At 45.6% G+C, this 21,620-nt stretch overlaps 2 protein-coding genes across 2 annotated transcripts; both read left to right on the plus strand.

The window, feature by feature from the left end:
• Window positions 1–2,527: 2,527 nt before the first annotated feature.
• LOC102463699 (olfactory receptor 6C65-like) lies at window positions 2,528–3,490 on the plus strand. The gene has a single exon (XM_006135628.3). It carries the CDS (start codon window positions 2,528–2,530, stop codon window positions 3,488–3,490), a length of 963 nt encoding a protein of 320 aa, XP_006135690.3.
• An 11,662-nt stretch (window positions 3,491–15,152) lies between these two features.
• On the plus strand, window positions 15,153–16,160 carry LOC149521254 (olfactory receptor 11A1-like). Its single transcript, XM_089774407.1, has one exon. The coding sequence runs from the start codon at window positions 15,153–15,155 to the stop codon at window positions 16,158–16,160; it is 1,008 nt and encodes a 335-aa protein (XP_089630533.1).
• The last annotated feature ends 5,460 nt before the right edge of the window (window positions 16,161–21,620 follow it).

Below are 21,620 nucleotides of genomic sequence, written 5' to 3' on the forward strand. Positions count from 1 at the left end.
ACCTGGCACGGGCACCGTAGCCAGCCCGTGCCCCTTTAAGGGGTCCGGGGCAGGGAGGGGGGCATAGAGTTTTCCTGGTGTTGGCCAGAGTGGCCACCAGGGAAACCTGGGGAGGGCTAGCCTCCCACTAGTTCGAACTAAAGGGCTACACAGCCCTTAGTTCGAACTAGCTAGTTCGAACTAGGCGTTAGTCCTCGTAAAATGAGGTTTACCTAGTTCGAACTAAGCGCTCCGCTAGTTCGATTCAAATTCGAACTAGCGGAGCGCTAGTGTAGCACCTATTAAAGTTAGTTCGAACTAACGTCCGTTAGTTCGAACTAACTTTGTAGTGTAGACATACCCCCAGAAAAACTCGGCAGAGTATACACACCCTGAGAGGGAGCCCAGCCTGGTGGGTCAGAGGGTTCAGTAAAGCTTGATTTCACATTTAAGGGGAACCCTTTACAGATCAGACATCGTGTAACATGCCTAGAAAACAGCAATGAATGTCTCTCAGATTGAGGACATAAGAACGGCCCTCCTGGGTCAGACCAAACATCTGTCTAGCCAACACTGGCCAATGCCAGAGGGAATGAATGGAACAGGTAATCATCAGGATATCTATCCCCCTCCCACCTTCCCTTTTCCCTGTGACGTATGATGACTGGTTTCTAGACAAGTAAGACTCGTCTGACATTCCTTATTTGGTCTCTTGGCTCTGTTATATAATGAACCAAAGTAGGTGAAGCGATTGACAAGACTCTTCAGCCAGACTAAGCTACGTTGCATTATACTTAAAAAGAGAATGGACTCTGTTGGACTGGCTTGTGCACCTTATTGTATCAATACTTCCCATGGGTCAACTTCCCAGCCCCTGTTAGCAGAGACCAAAAAGAGGCCAGACCATACTAGATTTCACGGTGGCCCATGTGATCCAGAACATCTTAGAATGATGAGTCAGAGCCAAACTTTTCCGTTAAAAGCATTTCCGGAAAATCATGCCAGTCTAGACGTAGCCTTTGTAGTTCAGGGAAAGGCTCCCTTCCACTGGTTTTGTGTCAGGGTCCAGATAGGGCAAAGACAACTTTGAATGCCTACATTAGCTTCCCTAGTTCGAACTAGGGGCCTAGTGTAAACATACCCTAAGGTGCTGCCAGACCATTTGTTTTTCTAAGAGCCCAGTAAGCAGTGGCTGTGTCTGTAATGCGGCTAGACAAAATTGACCTCCCATGGTTTGGCAAATTCTCTGGTTCAGAACCGGTCAGGTCCCAAGGATGCCATACTGGAGAGGTTCAAGCTGTAGCTTAAGAGGGGTTCAACCTACATCCCTCTACACAGGGAATTACACCTTCTAGCTGCATGTTAGATGTTTTCATTCAAGTCTAAATATCTTTCATTTCCAATGTATTGATTTTTCTCTTATGTCTTCTATGCTTGTTGATGTGATAAATATTTAGGGGGTGTCTAGACTACAGGGTTTTTCGAAAAAAAGAAAAAGTGGCCTTTTTTTGAAAAAACTTCCCCTGCATCTAGACTGCTTCTGTGTTCATTTGAAAGTAAATCAAAAGAACACCGCAGTTTTTTCAACCGTGGAAAACCTCATTTTACGAGGAATAACGATTATTTTAAAAAAGGCACTATGTAATGCAAACTGTGCTTTTTCAAAAGAGAGCATCCAGACTGCCTGGGTGCTCTCTTTCGAAAAAGCGACTTGCTTTTTTGAAAGTACTGGTTGTCATCTAGACGCTTTCTTTCGAAAGAGGCTTTTTTGAATGCATCATTCGAAAAAGCCTCTTTCGAAAGAGGCTTGCAGTCTAGACATAACCTATATCTCAACTCTCCAGACGACCCTTATTTCAATTGTGGGAGAGCTTGAGGGAGTTCCATGTCATTCAATGGGGCTCTATACTTTTGATTCACCTCTATTTGTAGCTCAATCTCTTAGGGTGTGTCTAGACTACATGCCTCCTTCGACGGAGGCATGTAGATTAGCCAGATCGGAAGAGGGAAATGAAGCCGCGATTAAAATAATCGCGGCTTCATTTAAATTTAAATGGCTGCCCCGATCTGCCGATCAGCTGTTTGTCGGCAGATCGGGGCAGTCTGGACGCGATGCGCCGACAAAGAAGCCTTTCTTCATCGGCGCAGGTAAGCCTCGTGAAAGCAGGTTTACCTGTGCCGATGAAGAAAGGCTTCTTTGTCGGCGCGTCGCGTCCAGACTGCCCCGATCTGCCGACAAACAGCTGATCGGCAGATCGGGGCAGCCATTTAAATTTAAATGAAGCCGCGATTATTTTAATCGCGGCTTCATTTCCCTCTTCCGATCTGGCTAATCTACATGCCTCCGTCGAAGGAGGCATGTAGTCTAGACACACCCTTAATTACAGGAGTCCTCTTCTATTCATTAACAACTTCATTTTTCCAGCAGAGACATGCCATGGTACAAGGTTGCCTGTTCCACATTCCTTCCAGTGTGAGCCATGGCACAAGGTATCTGCACGCACTCCATCCATAACTGATATTTTCTTTTTTTCCCCAGATACATATTATGGAGGAGGCAGAACAAAGAAATAAAACGTCCATCATGGAATTCCTCCTCTTGGGATTTGGGGACGTTGGTCACCTACAGCCCCTTCTCTTCCTGCTCTTTCTAGTGGTTTACATTGTGACTGTGGCCGGGAACCTCATCATTATTGCGCTAATTGTGACCAATCAGCAACTTCAAATCCCTATGTACTATTTACTGGGGAGTTTATCCTGGTTGGAGACCTGCCTCTCCTCCACCCTGCTGCCCCGGCTGCTGGTCAGTCTCCTGACTGGGGACAGAACCATCTCCGTTAACAGCTGCATGGTGCAATTTTATTTCTTTGCCATCATGTCTACTGCAGAATCTTTGCTGCTCACGGCCATGTCTTACGATCGGTACTTAGCCATATGCAAACCCCTCCACTATCCCGTTGTGATGAACGGCAGGGTTTGCTGCCAGCTCGTGGCGGGGTCCTGGCTAAGTAGCTTGACCACGTGCAGCATAGGAATGATTTTATTGATGCAACACACGTTCTGCGATTCCAGAGAGATCGACCATTTCTTTTGTGATTTTGCTCCCCTCATCAAGCTGTCCTGTGATGACACCCAGATTTTACAACTGGCAACGTTTGTCATTGCGACGCTATGGACATTTGTACCCCTTCTCCTCACTATGACGTCCTACATTTATATCATCTCCACCATCCTGAGGATCCCGTCTGCCACCGGGCGCCAAAAGGCCTTTTCCACCTGCTCCTCCCACCTCATTATGCTTGCCATTTTCTATGTGACCGTGATCACGGTCTATGTGGTTCCCTCAGCCAACACTACCAAGATCTTAAACAAAATATTCTCAGTCTTTTATACCCTGCTGACCCCACTTTTCAACCCCATTGTGTACAGCCTGAGAAACAAGGAGGTGAACGAGGCCCTGAGAAAAGCTCTTCTGAAATTGGCTGCTCTCAGGAATAGACAGAGAGGATGAAAGGGCAAATTTTAGAATAAAGGGGAGCTGAATTGAAATAGTTTCTTAGACACGGCCTCTTTGGGTATGGCTACATTTGCACCCTCTTGAGAGAGAAGGATGCAAATGCAGCTGAGGAAAATTGCAAATGAAGTGAAGATTTGAATTTCCCACGCTTCATTTGCATATTTGAAAAAATTCCTAACTGTCAGGGTGGTCAAATATTGGAATAAATTGCCAAGGGAGGTGGTGGAATCTCCCTCTCTGGAGATATTTAAGAACAGGTTAGATAGACATCTGTCAGGGATGGTGTAGACGGAGCTTGATCCTGCCTTGAGGGCGGGGGGCTGGACTCAATGACCTCTCGAGGTCCCTTCCAGTCCTATGATTCTATGATTCTATGATATTTGCGGTATGGCGCTATTTCGAAATAGCCCTATTTCGAAAAAAGAAACCCTTCTTCTGAAATAACCCTTATTCCTTCTACAACGGGTTTTACCAGTTATTTTAGAAGAAGGGGTTTCTTTCTAAATGACTGCCTAGTGGGATACGGCAGTCTGCCTACGCTGCACATTCTTCTCTTTCCTGCTGGGTTTGATTGGAGACCGTGGGATGGTGGTTTCCGATGTGGGCTCGGAACGGTGACTCCTCTGCTGACTTTCAAAGGGTATGTCTACACAGCAAAGTTATTTCGAAATAACAGCTGTTATTTTGAACTAACTTTCCTAGCATCTACACAAGCCAACCGCTATTTCGAAATTAATTTGAAATAGCAGAGGGCTTATATCGAAATTGGTAAACCTCATTCCATGAAGAATAATGCCAATTTTGAAATTGCTATTTCGAAATAAGTGCTATGTAGATGCTTATTTCGAAATAGGGGGCCTTCAGCCCTTTCCAGGGTGCCCTGCTGGCTGCCATGGCCACAAAGTAACTTCTGACCTGATGCCCTGCCGGAACCAGTTCTGGATGGCATTAAATACAATTCAGCGTCCAATCAGTGTGGATGCGCTATTTGGAAATAGCCAAATGCTATTTCAAAATGCAATTTGGGTGTAGATGTGTTATTTTGAAATATCTTATTTTGAAATAACTATTTAGAAATTAGATATTTTGAAATAACGCTGTAGTGTAGACATACCCTTTAAAGTGAACAGCCCTGGACAACATTTGTGTAACCGCCAACTGGGCGGATTTGAATCTGGGACCTCGGGAGCTGACTATAGGTGCCTCTACCCTCTGAGCTAAAAGCCAGCTGGCTCCCAGACCATGCTGCAGAGGTCTCTTGATCTTACCTGTTGTCGTGGTCTAGGTACCACTTGCATTGCTCAGTAACCACATTAGGGTTATGTCTACACTGGCAGGTTATTGCACAAGAACGGCCGTTCTTCTGGAAAGCGTCCCCACTGCCCACCTGCTCTTGCGCAAGAGGATTTACTGTACGGCATGGGAAGAGAGAGCTCCTAGCACAAGAGCTACGCTCTTTTTAAACAGGTGTAAGCCCTGTTGCTCAGGAGCTCTTGCGCAAGAGGGTAGTGTGGATGCTTGGCAGGGATTTCTTGTGCAAGAAAGCCCTATGGCTAAAATGGCCATCAGAGCTTTCTTGCGCGAGAGAGTGTCCACCCTGCCATGGATGCTCTTGTGCAAAAGCACAGCTCGCACATGGCCATGTGGATGTGTTTTTGGGCAAGACTTCTTGCACTAGAACCCTTGTGCAAGTTGTCCTTGCGCAAGAAGCCACCAGTGTAGACAATGCAGTGTTGCATTGCTCAGTAACCACATTAGGGCTACGTCTACACTGGCAGCTTCTTACACAAGAGCTCTTTTGTGGAAGAGTTCTTGTGCAAAAACTCTTCCAGAAGAGAGCGTCTACACTGGCATGTGCTTTTGCTCAAGAGATGTGCTTTTGCGCAAGAGCATCCATGACAGTGTAGACGCTCTCTTGCAAAAGGAAGCTCTGATGGCCTGTTAGCCGATGGTCAGAGCAATGTGTGTGTGTGTTACACCCAAGTCTTCAACTGTTGGGATGCAAGGTCCCATTGCAGTGGGCAGTCTAGGAGGCTGAAAGGCACCCCAAGAAGTTTAACGCCTGTGTCTTTTACCGCTAGACTGGGGTATCGTTGCAGCGGGTAGCCAACAGGCTGACAGACGCCCCAGAGTTTAACGTCCGTGTCTTTACCACTAGGATGGGGGCCTGTCGTGGAGGGCAGCCAAAAGGCTGACAGACGCCCCAGAGTTTATAGGAAGAGCTTATTACATCTCAGATTTTAACTGCTAGGATACAGGATCCCTTCGCAACGGGCAGTCTAGGGAAGACTGAGAGATGCCCCAACGGATCTGTCACCTGGGAGTGACACAATCCAAAATGCCCAAGCTCTTCCTATACCTGACCCTTATGACCAGCTGAAGTTTTTTTAAATTGTGCTTGGTTCTGTTACAGCAACTGAAGGAGTCAGGTTAAAGCTTAAACAGTTACAGGTTTATTAAAGAAGCTTATAAATCATATGGTTACAATGGCTATTGCTCTCTTTATTAACTGCTAGCAAATATAGATCTTAAAAATGGTTACAAAAAAAATAAAGATAGAAAATAGAAATAATGGTACCAAGTGACAGCTTAATCTTTAAAGAGCTCTAAGTCTATGTGTACACTTAAGATAAAGGACACATCCAGGTACAATTTTTACCCCCTTCTGTGCCTCTCGACTCCAGCGGGTCAAGCCAGGACCAGTCCCTCAATTCCTAGGAAAGACGATTACGAGGTGGGAGTCCCTGTGGAACCTCGGGAGGCCACTCACCTAACCCAACCAGCAGATAGATGGTAGATTGACACTCAGAGTACGTGTGCTGCTGGACCCATCTTTATACCCATAGGGGCCTGTATCCTCTTTCTTATCTAAGATCCCAAATTGTACTGGTCCGTTTGTGACGCCAGTTCTTACAAGCAAGTTTCAACTTAATTTACACTTTCAAGAAAGATAACTAAATTTGAGTACTGGACATTTTTTTACTGGGTGAGAGATTCCTCCCCCCGTGGACGTGTGTTTGTATCAATATGGGTTTCAGTCAAGGGCACTCTTTGGCAGCCTCTTGGTCAGCAATTGGTGTATCTCTGTTTACAGCCATCCAGGGTCACAGCAGCCTGCATATCCGGGCCTCCTGTTCAAGGCTTACTGCTCTGTGTGCCCTGTGTGCTCCAGGCAAGCAAAAATGAATTTTACAGGGGGGTTCCTGTCTGGCTACATTCCAGGTGGTTTTCCAGATCCACACTAGCGTTGGGAGAGATACATCCCACTGGAGCACTGTTTGGGGCCATTGCCTCAGTTTCCTACTGACTCCCCCCTCTCACTCTCAGTACTCCTCTGTCTCCTGTCTCTCTCTCCATCTCTCTTTCTCTTCTCCTCCTCCTCCTGCATGGGGAGCACGGAGCCCAAATGGCTGTTTGCCCCGCTTGCTCCCGCGCAGCAGCCTGGCTGAGTGGCACAGAAATCAGCCAAGCACCATGGCGGGAGGCAACAGTGCCCCCCAGAGGCAACTCCAAACGCTTTAGTGTTTCAGAGTCACAGACATTGGGCTACTATATATATATGTATATCAGAGGGGTAGCCGTGTTAGTCTGGATCTGCAAAAGCGACAAGGAGTCCTGTGGCAACTTAGACAGATTTATTGGCGCATAAGCTTTCGTGGGCAAATACCCACTTCGTCAGATGCATGTAGTGGAAATTTCCAGAGGCAGGTATAAATATGCAGGCAAGAATCAGGCTATAGATAACGAGGTTAAATCAGTCAGGGAGGATGAGGCCCACTTCTAGCAGCTGATCTGAAGGTGTGAACACCGAGAGGAGAAACTTCTTTTTTAGTTGGCTAGCCATTCACAGTCTTTATTTAAACCTAAACTGATAGTGTCAAATTTGCAGATGAACTGCAGCTCAGCAGTTTCTCTCTGAAGTCTGGTCTTGAAGTTTTTTTGCTTCAGGATGGCTACCTTTAGATCTGCTACTGTGTGTCCAGGAAGATTGAAGTGTTCTCCTACATGTTCTTGTATATTGCCATTCCTAATGTCAGATTTGTGTCCATTTATTCTTTTGCATAGGGACTGTCCATTTTGGCCGACGTATATGGCACAGAGGCATTGCTGGCACAGGGTGGCGTATATTACATTGGTAGATGTGCTAGTGAATGAACCTGTGATGATGTGGGAGATGTGGTTAGGTCCTGTGATGGTGTTGCTGGTGTAGATACGTGGGTAGAGTTGGCACCGAGGTTTGTTGCAGGAGTTGGTTCCTAAGTTAGAGTTACTGTGGTGCAGTTTATAGTTGCTGGTGAGAATTTGATTCAGGTTGGCGGATTGTCTGTGGGCGAGGACTGGCCTGCCTCCCAAGGCCTGTTATGATATAGTTATTGCAACTTATGGTGTGTTTTGTGCAAGATGTGTCATGTAAGGCGTCACTGGAAATGGTAGGATTTGATGGATATGATAATCCTATTTGTTTCCATGTATCGTTTTTGTGTTTAGAGGCCATGCTTATGAACTCTGGATCTGTTTTTCAGATGTGGTTACTCCTGGCTATCTCCCACTAGGCAAGATGCTTTCAATCTAGATGGTTGTTTGGAAAGGGCCTACTCAATGTAATGAGTCATTATGGGAAACAATAGGACTTTGGAGAAATGTATCTCCCACCTGCTGAGCCTCGCGGAGAACACTCCAGAGAGCCTATAATTAATGGTTATTGTGACCCTCCAAGGGCAGGTGACGTGTCTCTAGTGTCCACCTTGGGAGGTCTGTATTTTTCCACAGCATGGTATATAGCTATATAAAGCTGGGAGTGAGCTCATCAGTTCTTCCTGCCTCTCCACACAAGAGGTGTCCAGTAGTAGCCTGAGAAACAAAGACTGAGCTGTGGCAAGTGCTGGACCCAGGCTCAAGAGTCCCCTTGCCTGGAAACCCGAGAAACTGACGCTTCCACTCAAATGCCGTTTGTGCCTTGAGAATCTGCCTGGCTGCTGCTGTCATAAGTCCAGGTAAGAATCTGCTCGTAGTCAGTCTTCCCAGTGTGTCAGGCTCAGTTTGCATTTTCATGTACTTGCTGGGCATGGGCTATCCCTTCAAATCTTTTAAAACCGACTTTTGGAAGAGAACGTGTTTGCAATTTAACTTAATCCCCTTCAGTAGAAATGCACCCAACAGGGGCCAGGGCTGTCTGTGTGGCGGTCCCCTTCCAACACCCCAACTCCCCCAGAGTAAGGGACGAGGGGGATCCATCATCCCGGGCCGGCTGACATTATAGTGAAGTGTCGGGAAAAATCTGCCCCTGGCTAGAAGAAGGGTTCTTGTTCCTCTCCACATTGAGGGTGAAGTGAACCACATAACCAATTCCTGCTGGTTGATGTTCTGAGCAGGTCAGGGCAAGACAGCTCTGGTGTCCTAGATTCAGAAGCGGGTGGAAAGCTGGAGTGAAACGTTTCTCTGGGTCAAAGTTCTTTTCAACTTTCCTTTACGGTACTTGTTGACTATCGGTCTCATGCCGGTATTTAGCCTTAGATGGAGTTGACCACCCACTTTGGAAACTCAGCAATGAGGTATAACAGGTAGTTCAAACCTGGGCTTTATTTCAAACACCGGTTTTCCTGCCACGTGTAGAGATGGGCAGTTATTCCGGGCTTCTCAATTTCAAAAAATGGTGCCTGGCTGCGAAGATGCACAGCAAATGCAGGGTATTTAAATCCTGGGCTTGACTTGCAATTCTGAATGCCTACATTTGCAGCCTTATTCCAAAATAGGCTGCAAGTATAGACAAACCCTTTGGCTACATCTACACTGGCATGATTTTCCGGAAATGCTTAAAATGGAACAGTTTTCTGTTATAAGTATTTCCGGAAAAAGCGCATCTACATTGGCAGGATGCTTTTCCGGAAAAGCACTTTTTCCAGAAAAGTGTCCGTAGCCAACGTAGACGCGCTTTTCCGCAAAAAAGCCCCGATCATCATTTTCGTGACCGGGGCTTTTTTGCGGAAAAGACTACTGTGCTGTCTACACTGGCCCTTTTCTGGAACAGTTTTCCGGAAAAGGACTTTTGCTCGAACGGGAGCAGCATAGTTTTTCCAGAAAAGCACTGATGATTTTACAGTAGATCGTCAGTACTTTTCCGGAAATTCAAGGGGCCAGTGTAGACAGCTGGCAACTTATTCCGGAAAAGCGGCTGATTTTCTGGAATAAGTGGCCAGTGTAGACACTGCCTTTGAGTAAAAAAATCTTGTATACTCAGCGCATGAATATAACCCGTGGGGTATACGAGACTTTTCTGTGCTGGGGGTATACTTGCTGGGGGTATATTTATGGTGCGAGGGGGGGGGGATTAGCCATTCACCACCCCAGGTTCCAGCGCAGCTGCCAGCCTCTGGGCAGGGGAACACTTATCCCACAGATTCCTCCACAGTTGCAGGAAGGGGAAGGTTGATGAGTGCTCCCCTGCCCCTTCCTGTGGCTGCGTAGGAACTGAAGGGTGGGCACTCCCCCGCTCGGAGGCTGGAGGCTGGCGGCCAGGAACCAGGGGATGAGTGCTTTCCCGCCCAGAGTCTGGTGGCTGCATACCCTGCACCGGAGTATACCCCGCGGAGGGCAGGGGGGGAGGTGTGGGGTTTGAAAAAACGACTATAATCCACAGGTTATATTCGCTAAATTATGGTAATTTCTCCACGGCTGATATGGGCTAGGTGTCGTGTATTCCTGCCCACCCTCAAAATAAACAGCTGTAGACTACATTCCTCTTCGGAATACCACCTCCAACATTCCCAGACAATAGACATAGCGTATTCCCTCCTATTACTGTTCCCTTTCCCCACCTCCATGGACATACGGAGTAAAGTGTGTTATGCGCACTGATGCTGGGTTAATGTGCAGATACGCACCACCAGTAGAAACTAGCACTCAGATATAATATAGATTTTGAAAGTCTCCATAGGGTAAAGTTCAGAACTCACTACTCGCTGAATTCTTGTTTGAGCACAGGAGGGCAATAAAATTGTGAAGCAGATAGACAAGTAATAAATCCTGCAATCACAGCAGTCTGAATGGGTACAGAATATATGGGCAATGCATGAAGTAACACCACGACAAGTCTGTTTTGGAAGGTAACTGTGAAAGAGACTGGAGTGTGTGTGTCAGGGATGCAGCCAGTGTGTTTGTGTGTCTGTATGTGTGAGTCAGAGAAGAGGGGGTGTGTATACATGTTTATGGGGGGGGTGAGAAAAATAGAACAAATGTGTGTGTTTGTGTGTGCGCCCATGATTGAGAGAGGCATACAGAGACAGGAACAGTGTGTGTCCCCGCTGGCTGCCAGGGAAATCTGTGGGAGATGATACACTGTCTCGTTAAGGCTCTCTCAGTGGCTACGGAGGCTTGTCCCTATCTCTGGCTCTATGGAGATCGGTAGGCGTGGGATGGGGGTGTTTGCTTGCCTCTTACCACTCTCCACAGCAAGCAGGAGGTTCCTAGAGCAGCTGCCTAGTGGTCCCGAGGCAGAAGCAGAAATAAGCCAGCCGTGGAGGGATGGGTACCTAGCAACACACCAGCCTGCGAGGCCCTACCAATCAGTGTGTGGCAACTGAGTCACCCATGAGATCAGGTAGCCGTACACCCTAGAGGAAACTCAGCCTCACGCTATGGGAGACGAAGCCCTTTGTTCTCTTAGTAAACACGAGCATAGGTACAAGGTAGCCCATCAGGCACTAGGAGGGGGATTTTGAAAGGTTAGGTGCCCAACTCCCTTTGGCATCCAAACGCTGTTTGGTGCCTAACTCCCTTAGTTTTCATTAAACCTCTGTCAAAACCTCTGTCAAAAAGGAGAATGAAACTTTGTTTGTGGCAGCCTGGATGTATTCTACACCTGATTTTGGTGTTCCAGGTCCAAGAATTATACTGACCTGGGAGTTTTAGCCAAGGATATTTTAACCTGGAAACATTTCAATTTTCTTCTTCCTATCAGATAGAATATCTTCGGTTCATTTTGCTTTGCGTACGTCTAAACTTCAAGGCTATTTGGGATACCAGAGATATCCCAAAATAGCTACCCCACATCCCAAGAACGCATCCGCTATTTCGAAATAATTTTCAAAATAAAGGACGTGCTATTTCGGCATCCCTGTAAACCTTGTTCCTGAGGAATAAGAGATGTCTCAAAATAGTGTTTATTTTGATATTTGGTGCCGTGCAGACATGCCAAATTTCAAAATTGCCTATTTCAAAATAAATTAGAAATAAGATACACAATTAAATTGCGTAGCTTATCTTATTTCGATTTTCGAGTGCAGTCTAGATGTACCCTCTATTATTGAAACAGGTCTACACATCTAATGTTCCCCTTTTCTATTTCTTTTTGCTTTTGGTCAACAGTTCTTCTGTCTGGTATTTTCACTTTGGAATTAGTTGTTTTTTTCATTTCTTTCCATTTTGGGTTGGTAGTAAGACTGTTCTTTAACTTTTTTTAAAAACATTCAGTAATTAACTATTGGCTTTCCCTATGCCAGGGGTTCTCAAACTTTGTAATACCACGACCCCCCTTTAAGTTGCTCACGACCCTCCTCTAAGTAGCTCGCGACACCCCTCTAAATTGCTTGCGGCTCCCCGCGGGGTCAGGACCCACAGCTCAAGAATCACAGCCCTATGCAATTATTTCAAATCCACCCCAGCTGAAGTCAAGGGAGGTAACATCATCCCACAGGAAAGGAAAATTTCTAACCAGGCAAGACAAGGATTAATATCAAAATACACCAAGAAGCTTGAGGAGCCAGACATCTAGGTAGAAAGTCAAAACTCAATTGACTGAGATACCCGAAGACTGTCAATAGTGAAGAGAAAGGAAACGTAGGGCAAAGTCTAGAATGTTACCTCAAAAAATCTGGATAAGTTCAGAGATAGGGGGCAGTGGGCAATATGCCATTGGTGTGAAAGGAAAAGGACACCATTAAAATGAACGACTTGGATTTAGAAATAAAAACAGTTAAGGAATCCATCAGAAAGATTGTGTTCAATCCAGGGGGAAAGTAAATACAAGTAGATGTATTAGATGTATAGATGTTGCACAGAAATTGATGCCTAAGAAAGAGCAATGTATGGTGCTCAGATTTAGGGTATAAAAATGGCCCTACTGGTTCAGACTGAAGGCCTGTGGTCTCTCCCCTGATAGTTGCGAATTCCAAAGGGAATGAACAAAACAGGTGAACATCCAGTGACCATTCCCCATTCCCACGTTCTGCCAAACAGAGTCTAGGGCAAGGGTAGGAAAGTTCTGGCCCATGGGCCAGATCCAGTCCACCAGAGTTAGCCCTGGTGGGCCCACACACCACCGTATTTACCTGCACCTCCCTAGGTACGAAGGAATCACAGCTCCTGTTGGCCGCGGACCACCAAGTACATGGGGCATATTAAAATATGCCAAAGAAAGAGCAGCCTAGCAGGGGCTAACTCTGGTGAACCACTGCTGTTTTCTTACCCACGCTTCGTGTAAGGACAGAATTAGCTCCTGGCTGATACTCACTGAGGGTATGTCTACACGAGCTCGTTAATTTGAGCTAGATAGGCAAATGAGGCGACCGGAGTTGCATGTTCCCATCTGGTTGCCATTTTGAAATTTCACTAGCCTGAACTCACTGCTGCACGGCTACACACAGCAGTGAAACGTTAATTCGAACTAAGTCCTTAGCCGCGCGGCAGTGAGTTCGGGCTAGTGAAATTTCAAAATGGCGACTGGATGGGAACATGCAAATAAAGCCCGGGATATTTAAATTCCAGGCTTCATTTGCAACTCCGGTTGCCTCATTTGCCTACCTAGCTCGAATTAATGAGCTAGTGTAAACATACCCCCATAGACTTACCCTCCATGAGTTTCCCTGGTTTACTGGATCCTAGTGTGTGTTATATTTTTCAACCATTTGTTTTATAGCTTATTGTTGAAACCAAAAAATAGAGTCTCTTCTCTCTGGGTGTGTTTGCTTTTCTGGATTTCCATTTTTGTGTCAGGTGTTCATCTTGCAATCGTGTCAAAGTCCCATTCTTGCTGTCGATGTAGACATGAGGGAGGCTAAATTTAGATTCATTGGCTAATCGAATAGCCGATGCAGTTTGCATCGACTATTCAATTTGTCGATAAGGGTGCCTCCGCCTTTGAAGTGTAGCAACAGTGCTGCAGGGAACATGGGGCCACCAGGGCAGTCCCTTGCTGGCCCCGTGCTCCCCGTGATGTTTCAAAGTGGCAGCGCCATGTGGAGCCCAGGGTCAGCTGCTTTGAAGCACCCCTCCTTCCCTGCCCCCTTGCTGCCCCTTTCTCATAGAGACAGCAAGTGGGAGGGGGCAAGTGACTAGCCAACTAGCGTGTCGACTATCCAAGAAGCATTTATTGAATAACTAGTCAACTAGTTGTTCACATCCACAGTACATATGGTTTCTGTGGGTGCATCATAAATCAGTGGATGAAGAGATCAGAATATGGGATATATCACAATGTGAGTAGGCAAAAAGGAAGGAAGAGCATTCAGATTTATTGGCTTTAATATTTTAGTTGAACTGCCAGGATCCCCTCCTTTTTTTGTATTTCATTGCTCATAATATTTGGATAATCTTTCTCTCTCCCACTTAATTTTCATTTAATTCTCTCCAAATACCTCTTCCTTTTTTTTTCTCTTTTTTTTTTTCACATTGTGCATTAACCCATCTGGAAAAAATATTCTTATTTCTCCCTTGATGAGTTTTCAGTTTTATTTCCCTCACATTTCTGTATATGGTGTTGATTTCCTGGCTTGGCTGCACTAGAGTAAATCCACATGAAGCTGATTCAATTGAATCTTGGGTAAGTAAGATCGAGGTCAGAGCTAAGGGTATTTTTTGTGTCTTTGCTTATGACTCATGCGCATCTCTCAAAGGGTAAACATTATATTTTGAAATGCTTTGGTAGCTGGGGAAACCTGCATTCAAACCTCAGATTTTCAGTGTTTCAGTATGTGTCTGATGGGTGATGTGTATTCTGCACATGGGAAGAGTAATTTTCTTGCTCTGGTAGACCTACCCACTCTAGCTTTTAATGATCTTTTCCTCTAACAATAGCCTGGTAGCCACTGGAACACAGATTAGATGCTCAAGCCCGACCCCATCTCAGATGCTAGGTACGTACACAGCTGGCTTTCCCAAGTCAATCTCTACGGTGACATTTTTGCACTACTAATATTCTGCTGGTTTGTGAGAGCAGGAACATCTCCCCTACCCGGAGATAACACCTCCCGGCTTTAGGGTAGAGACACCCGTATTTGAACACAAAATATCCATTGGTTCCCATTGATTGATTTGCTCTTACATCTTCTAGATTTGTTGGCATGAAGCTGGTGTGATGAATATATTCAAAACCCCCAGCCTAATAGTCTTCATTTCAATTTCAAGAATGCTGAAGGGAGCTAGATGGGATATTTCTGGAATTCAGTAGGGTTCTATACCCTTGGTTCACCTGCATTAGAAGCTCAACATCATAATGATGTGAGTTTTCCTCTGGTTACTGACATCTTCATATTTCCAGTGCAGAGATGAAGTTGTATGGGGAGGTCCCTACTCCGGCTTTCTACCAGTGCCACCAAGAGAACAACCTGCATGTGTCTAGTTCATAATTATTTCCTAGGTTTTTCTTTCCTAGATATATATTATGGAGAAAGTGGAAAGAAGAAATGAAACACTCATCACGGAATTCATCCTGTTAGGATTTGGGAACGGCCCTGAACTGCAGCCCCTCCTCTTCTTGCTGTTTCTAGTGATCTACCTTGTGATTGTGGCCGGGAATATCCTCGTGGTTGTGCTGATTGTGACCGATGAGCAGCTCCACACCCCCATGTACTATTTACTGGGAAACTTGTCCTGCTCGGAGATCTTTCTCATCTCCACTTTGCTGCCCAAACTCCTGGATAGTCTCCTGACTGGGATCAAAACCATCCCGGTGAAAGGTTGCATGGTGCAATTGTATTTTTTCGGTATCCTATCAACCACAGAGTCTCTGCTGCTCACGGCCATGTGTTATGATCGGTATCTAGCGATCTGCTATCCCCTCCATTACACTGCTTTGATGACTGACAGGGTTTGTTGCCAGCTATCGGCAGCAAGCTGGATGGGTAGCTTGACGACATGCTCCATAGGGATGGTTTTATTGTTGCAAACTACGTTCTGTCGTTCCGGAGAGATTGACCATTTCTTTTGTGATTTTTCTCCCATGCTAGCGATGTCCTGTGACGACTCCAGAATTCTGGAACTGTATACATTTGTTATTGCTATCATGTGGACATTTATGACTTTTTTCCTGACCCTGGTGTCCTACACATATATCATCGTCACCATCCTGAGAATCCCTTCTGCCACCGGGAGGCAAAAGGCCTTTTCCACCTGCTCCTCCCACCTCATTATCCTTGCCATTTTCTATGTGACCGTGACGACTGTCTATGTGGTTCCAACAACCAACACTCCCAAGATCCTAAGCAAAGTATTCTCTGTCTTCTACACTGTCCTGACCCCTCTGCTCAACCCTATTGTGTACTGCCTGCGAAACAAGGAGGTGAATGAGTCCTTGAGAAAAGCTATTCTGAAATTGGTTGCTCTCAGAAACAGTCATAGAATCTTAAACACAAATTTTAACATACAGCAAAACAGAGATGATATGAGCTAGTTTCTTTGCATTGGCCCATTTGACTCCTTGAGAAGAAGGTGACCTCTTGTTGACCTTTCTTTCTTTCTTTCTTTCTTTCTTTCTTTCTTTCTTTCTTTCTTTCTTTCTTTCTTTCTTTCTTTCTTTCTACAAAACATACTACTGCACGAGGCATTCTTTCTGCCAAGTGGGCTTTTTAATCAGACACTTGTTTCATTAAAGCTCTCTGCTTCATTGCTTAGTACATAAACACTAGCTACCAAGTCTACAAGAAGCTTAAAATCCTTTGACTGGTTCTGGGTCTATTCCATTCCTAGGCTGTGTCCAGACTCAGGGTTTTTTTTGAAAAAAGTAGCCTTTTTTCGAAAAAACATCACCTGCGTCTAGACTGCAGCTGCGTTCTTTCGAAGTTAAATCGAAAGAACGTGGCTTTTCTTTCGACGGCGGTAAACCTCATTTCACGCGGAAGAACGCCTTTTTTCGAAAGTGCTCTTTTGAAAAAAGGCGTTCTTGAATGCCAACAGGGCTTTTTAGAAAGAGAGCATCCAGACTCACTCGCTGCTTTCTTTCGAAAAAGCGGCTTGCTTTTTCGAAAGTACTGCTTGCAGTCTAGATGCTCTTTTTCGAAAGAGGCTTGCAATCTAGACTTAGCCCTACTGAGTACAATGATATCCCTTCTTCTCTGTCTATGACCATCTGTTTTTAATTGTGCCTCTGAAAATCAGATGGAAGTGGAGACTTGGGTGGTATTCTATGCAGATCTGTAACTCTGTAAACAAAAAAATTGAAGTTGGTGTAGGGTTGGAAGTCTCAGTTTCCTGCCATGTGGAAAGTTTTGCCTCTCCATACGTCTTTGTAAGGTCAAGGGGACATTAAAATATTCATAACTATTGATTCTGATATCAGTATGGATACTGATAAAAGTCTATGAAATGAAGACAGAAAATGTCCAGCCTTAGTTTTCAAAGGGCATAGGATTCAACTTCCTTCCTCCCACCCAAATCAAGAGAAATGAAAGAGTTAAACTGAAATGAATGAATTTAAATGCGTAGGAAACAAACATCCCACTGCTCTAGCTAACTTTGCTGATCTCAGCTGGTGGAGTGTCACAAGCACGTTGCTTGCCCCAGACAGAAATGCGCTATGTGCACAGAAATATTTCTCACCCATGTTTGACAAAAAATGAATTAACAATAAAATCACATTGACTCTCCCTGGTGGTTTTGTTCTTCCACCTTTTTGGGTCCTATTTCATGCCAGAAATATCATTTCCCTGCTCTCCTTAACTCCTTAGGCTCCCCAGATCGCCACCTCACCGGCCTGCTGTCCCTGATGCAGGGCCGCACAGAGGAAAGTATATATCAGTGGTGCTTGCATGTCTCAGGCTTTGTTTGAGTGAGTAGTTGATTTGGTGACTCCAGAATGATCCCAGTGCTTCATTGCCCACTTAGGGAAATAGTTTTTCATAACATCCAACTTAGACCTCCCCCAATGCTAGTTGAGCCCATTGCTCCTTGTTCTGCCAACTACCACCATTGAGAACAGCCTCTTTCCATCCACTTTGGAACCCCCCTTCAGAGAGTTGAAGGCTGCTCTCAAATCCCCCCTCTCTCTTCTCTTCCGCAGAATGAACAAGCCCAAATCCCTCAGCCTCTCCTCGTAAGTCATGTGCTTCAGCCCCCTTGTCTTTCTTTTTGGAGGGGCTCTGCTGGACCCTCTCCAGTGCATGCACATCCTTTCTGTAGTGGGGGGCCCAGAATTGAACACAATGCTCCAGATGTGGCCTCACCAGTGCCGAATAAAGGGGAATAATCACTTCCCTAGATCTGCTGGCAATGCTCCTCCTAATGCACCCTAATAGGCCATTGGCCTTCTTGGCTATAGGGGCACACACATACCAGCTGAGCCCTCTAACCACTAGGCTAAAAGTGTGAGGCAGTTTCTTCCCCCCCCTAACTTTTGAGGTGAGCTCATCTACCAAATTGGACCCTGTGGTGAGTTAGGTGGAAGAAATCCTGTGATGCACATATCCTGACATCTGGTCTGAGGCTGTGCCTGCCCATGGACAGAAAATTAAGCATCCTAGGGAATTTGACTGCAAAGAGGAGGTTGTTAGGTGAGTGTAGATGCCTACAGAGCTTGTGAGCAACTGAGTGGAGGATTAGTGGGTTGTACTGAGACCCAATAATGAGATTTAGGCACCTATGGTGGGTAGAAGTCCAAATCCACATTTTGCACCTCACTTCTTGCTGCTTTTGAAACTCTCACGACTACCTGTCTGCATCATTTGGCAAATGAATAGCAGTAAAACTCTGGTTCTGAGTTTTTTGGGGTCAAATGCAAAGGATTCTGTAACTGGGCCTCTTGTCCATGGGCAGCACAAAGGGGTTAAAATTGTAGCCCAAATTTTAGCAATGTTTCTGTGTTCTCCTTCTGATACATGTATAAAACTATAGAACCATAGGGTACGTCTAGACTACAGGCTTTTGTCGACAAGTTTTGTCGACTGTCGAATTAACTTCTGTCGACAAAGAGCGTGTAGACTAATTCCAGTTCTGTCGACAAAGCAAGTCGCTTTGTCAACATGACAGTGTAGACGCAAAGGACAGTGTAGATGCAATAACGCCTTCTGTCGACAGAACTCTGTCGACAAAAGGCGTTATTCCTTGTAGAATGAAGTTTACAGCCATCAACAAATCTGCTGAGTTCTGTCGACGTTATATTGACAGAACTCAGCGGCAGTGTAGACACAGGTATAGTTTTGTTAACAAAAGTCCACTTTTCTCTATAAAACCCTGTACTCTAGACACACCCATAGAGCTGGAAGAGACCTTAGATGGCCATCAAGTCCAGCCCCCTGCTCTAGGCAGGACCAATCCCAACTAAATCAACCCGGCCAGGGCTTTGTCAAGCTGAGACTTAAACACCTCTAGGGATGGAGACTCCACTACTTCCCTAGGTAACCCATTACAGTGCTTCAACACTCTCCTAGGGAAATAGTTTTTCCTAATATCCAACCTGGACTTCTCCCACCTCAACTTGAGACCATTGCTCCTTGTTCTGCCATCTGTCACTACTGAGAATGGCCTTTCTCCATCCTCTTTGGAACCTCCCTTCAGGAAGTTGAAGGCTACTATCAAATCCCTTCCCTTCCCCACACACACACTCTTCTTTTCTGCAGACTAAACAGACCCAATTCCCTCAGTCTCTCCTCATAGGTCATATGCTCCAAACCCCTAATCATTTTGGTTGCCCTCCGCTGGACCCTCTCCAATGCGTACGTTTTATGACAAATTACTTTGAGATCCTGGAGAACTTAGAATGTGCATCAGGGCCTTGATTCCCATTTCAGTTATGCGGGTGTAAAAACGGAGTAACCTCAAATACTCGGAGCCTGGCTCAGTATTTCTGTGATGAAAACACACTTGTTCAGATGCAACCCTGATGTAACCACCGTGTAAAGAGAGAAGTTAACTTTTTCATGAAGGAAAACTCTCAGCCAATTACCAACAATTGTTCAGAGGACATGATGCAATCCATGTTGCTGTTAATTAATACCCCAGGGTTCTAATTGGAATCCCTCTATCCCCAGTGGGATATATTAGTGCAAACACAGTTTACAGTCCATTGAGGAATTCTTGTGTTTGGTTTATACATCAGTCCCAAATTCCCCAGCTGAAAGAGGTGAGCTCAATGGACTGGGAACATCCAGCAGCACATTTCACTGATACGAATGCAGATGATGTTGCCACTGTCTCAATGCTGGTAAAACATAATGACAATTTGGTGGTTTGACCCATTTCCCAGAGTTCACAGGTCAAAACCATGGCTACAGCTCCAGGCCTAGGACTAATGTGAGGCCAATAGGTGGAGCATCGGAGCCTTTTAATGTAGTGGGACCTATTCCTCCTCATCATTTTGTTGATCACGCTATCCACTAGAGGCCATAGCAATGAATATATGTGGAGTAGTGTGGAAATTCAATTGTATAGAGTGAAAACCCAACTCATTAACATCACCAAAGAATGTACTAGTTAAACACTCATTCCTATTCATTAATATCATGCCATGTTGTTTGAGAAGAAAGACATTCTTCCACTCTACTCTGCACAGATTAGGCCTCTGTTGGAGTCTTGTGTCCAGTTCCATGCATTAAATTTCAGGAAAGATGTGGAGAAATTGGCGAGAGTCCAGAGAAGAAAGCAAAAATGATTAAAGGTGTAGAAGACATGACCGCTGAGGGAAGACTGAAAGAACTGGGCTTGTTTAGATTGGGAAATAGCAGACTGCAAGAGGACACAACAGCAGTTTTCAGGCCTCTAAAAGGGTGTCACAGGGAGGAAGAGGAGGAGGGAAAATTGTTCTTCTTGGCCACTGAGGCAGGACAGTTTTCAGGTATCTAAAAGGGTGTCATAAGGAGGAGGGAGAAAACTTGTTCGTCTTGGTCTCTGAGGATAGCACAAGAAGCAATGGGCTTAAACTGCAGCAAGGGAGGTTTAGGTTGGACGTTAGGAAAAAGTTCCTACCTGTCAGGGTGGTGAAACACTGGAATAATTTGCCCAGGGAGGTTGTGGTATCTCCATCACTGGAGATATTTAAGAGTGGGTTGGACAGACATGTGTCAGGGATGATCTAGTTTGTGCTTGGTCCTGGGGCAGAGGACTGGACTCTCAAGGCCACTTTAAAAAACAAAACAAAACCCTGAAGTCTAGACACACCCAGAGTGACAAACCCCATTGGCAGATGCATGATTTATCTGTCTTGGCCACACCCTCTAAACATACATCTGTTTGGAGCCTCAGACCCTTTAAAATTCACTGTGCTGCATGCTCTGCATGGCTCTAAGGGCGGGTAGGAGCTAGCATGGCCAGCTCTGGGCTGCTCTTGACCCCATTCCTATTGGAAGCATGAAACTACTCCCCTTCACGTTGCCGAAGGGTCCAGCGTGGCTTTTGGCTGCCCCATCCATAGGCTAAAGAGGCCAATCCCATAACTATACCCATTGTTTTATGCTAAACATCCCATAACTCCTTGCATTATCTGACATAATAATGCTGAAGGAAATTGGAGAGTTGCCCAGAGGAAGACACATGAATATTGTACCACGGTGACCGGCAGGTAGTTACTTTCCAGACCTTTCTTAGAATGACCAGAGAGGACAACGCATGATTGTTTTGCCCCAGTAGAGGTGGTGAAGAGCCTTTCCTGCCCTTTGGTATTTGATACCGGGGTGCCACACTGGGACACTGGGCAGCCTCTGTGCTCCTGGAAGGGGGCGTGGCCTTAGGCAGAAGGGGCGGGGTTAGAGTAGTCATGCTGCCCCTCCCCCCAGTCCATAAAGCTCCTCCGAGCATGCCATGCAGTGATTTAAAGAGCCCAAGACTTCAGGTGCTGCCACTACGTCAATAGTAGGGTCAGTGCCCAGGAGACATGGGCCCTTTAGAATCAATGGGCCCAGAGGCAATTTGGGTGTCCCTTGTC

Source organism: Pelodiscus sinensis, chromosome 30 (genome assembly GCF_052426305.1).
Source record: "Pelodiscus sinensis isolate ZL-2025 chromosome 30, ASM5242630v1, whole genome shotgun sequence".
In the NCBI taxonomy this organism is placed as follows: Eukaryota; Metazoa; Chordata; order Testudines; family Trionychidae; genus Pelodiscus; species Pelodiscus sinensis.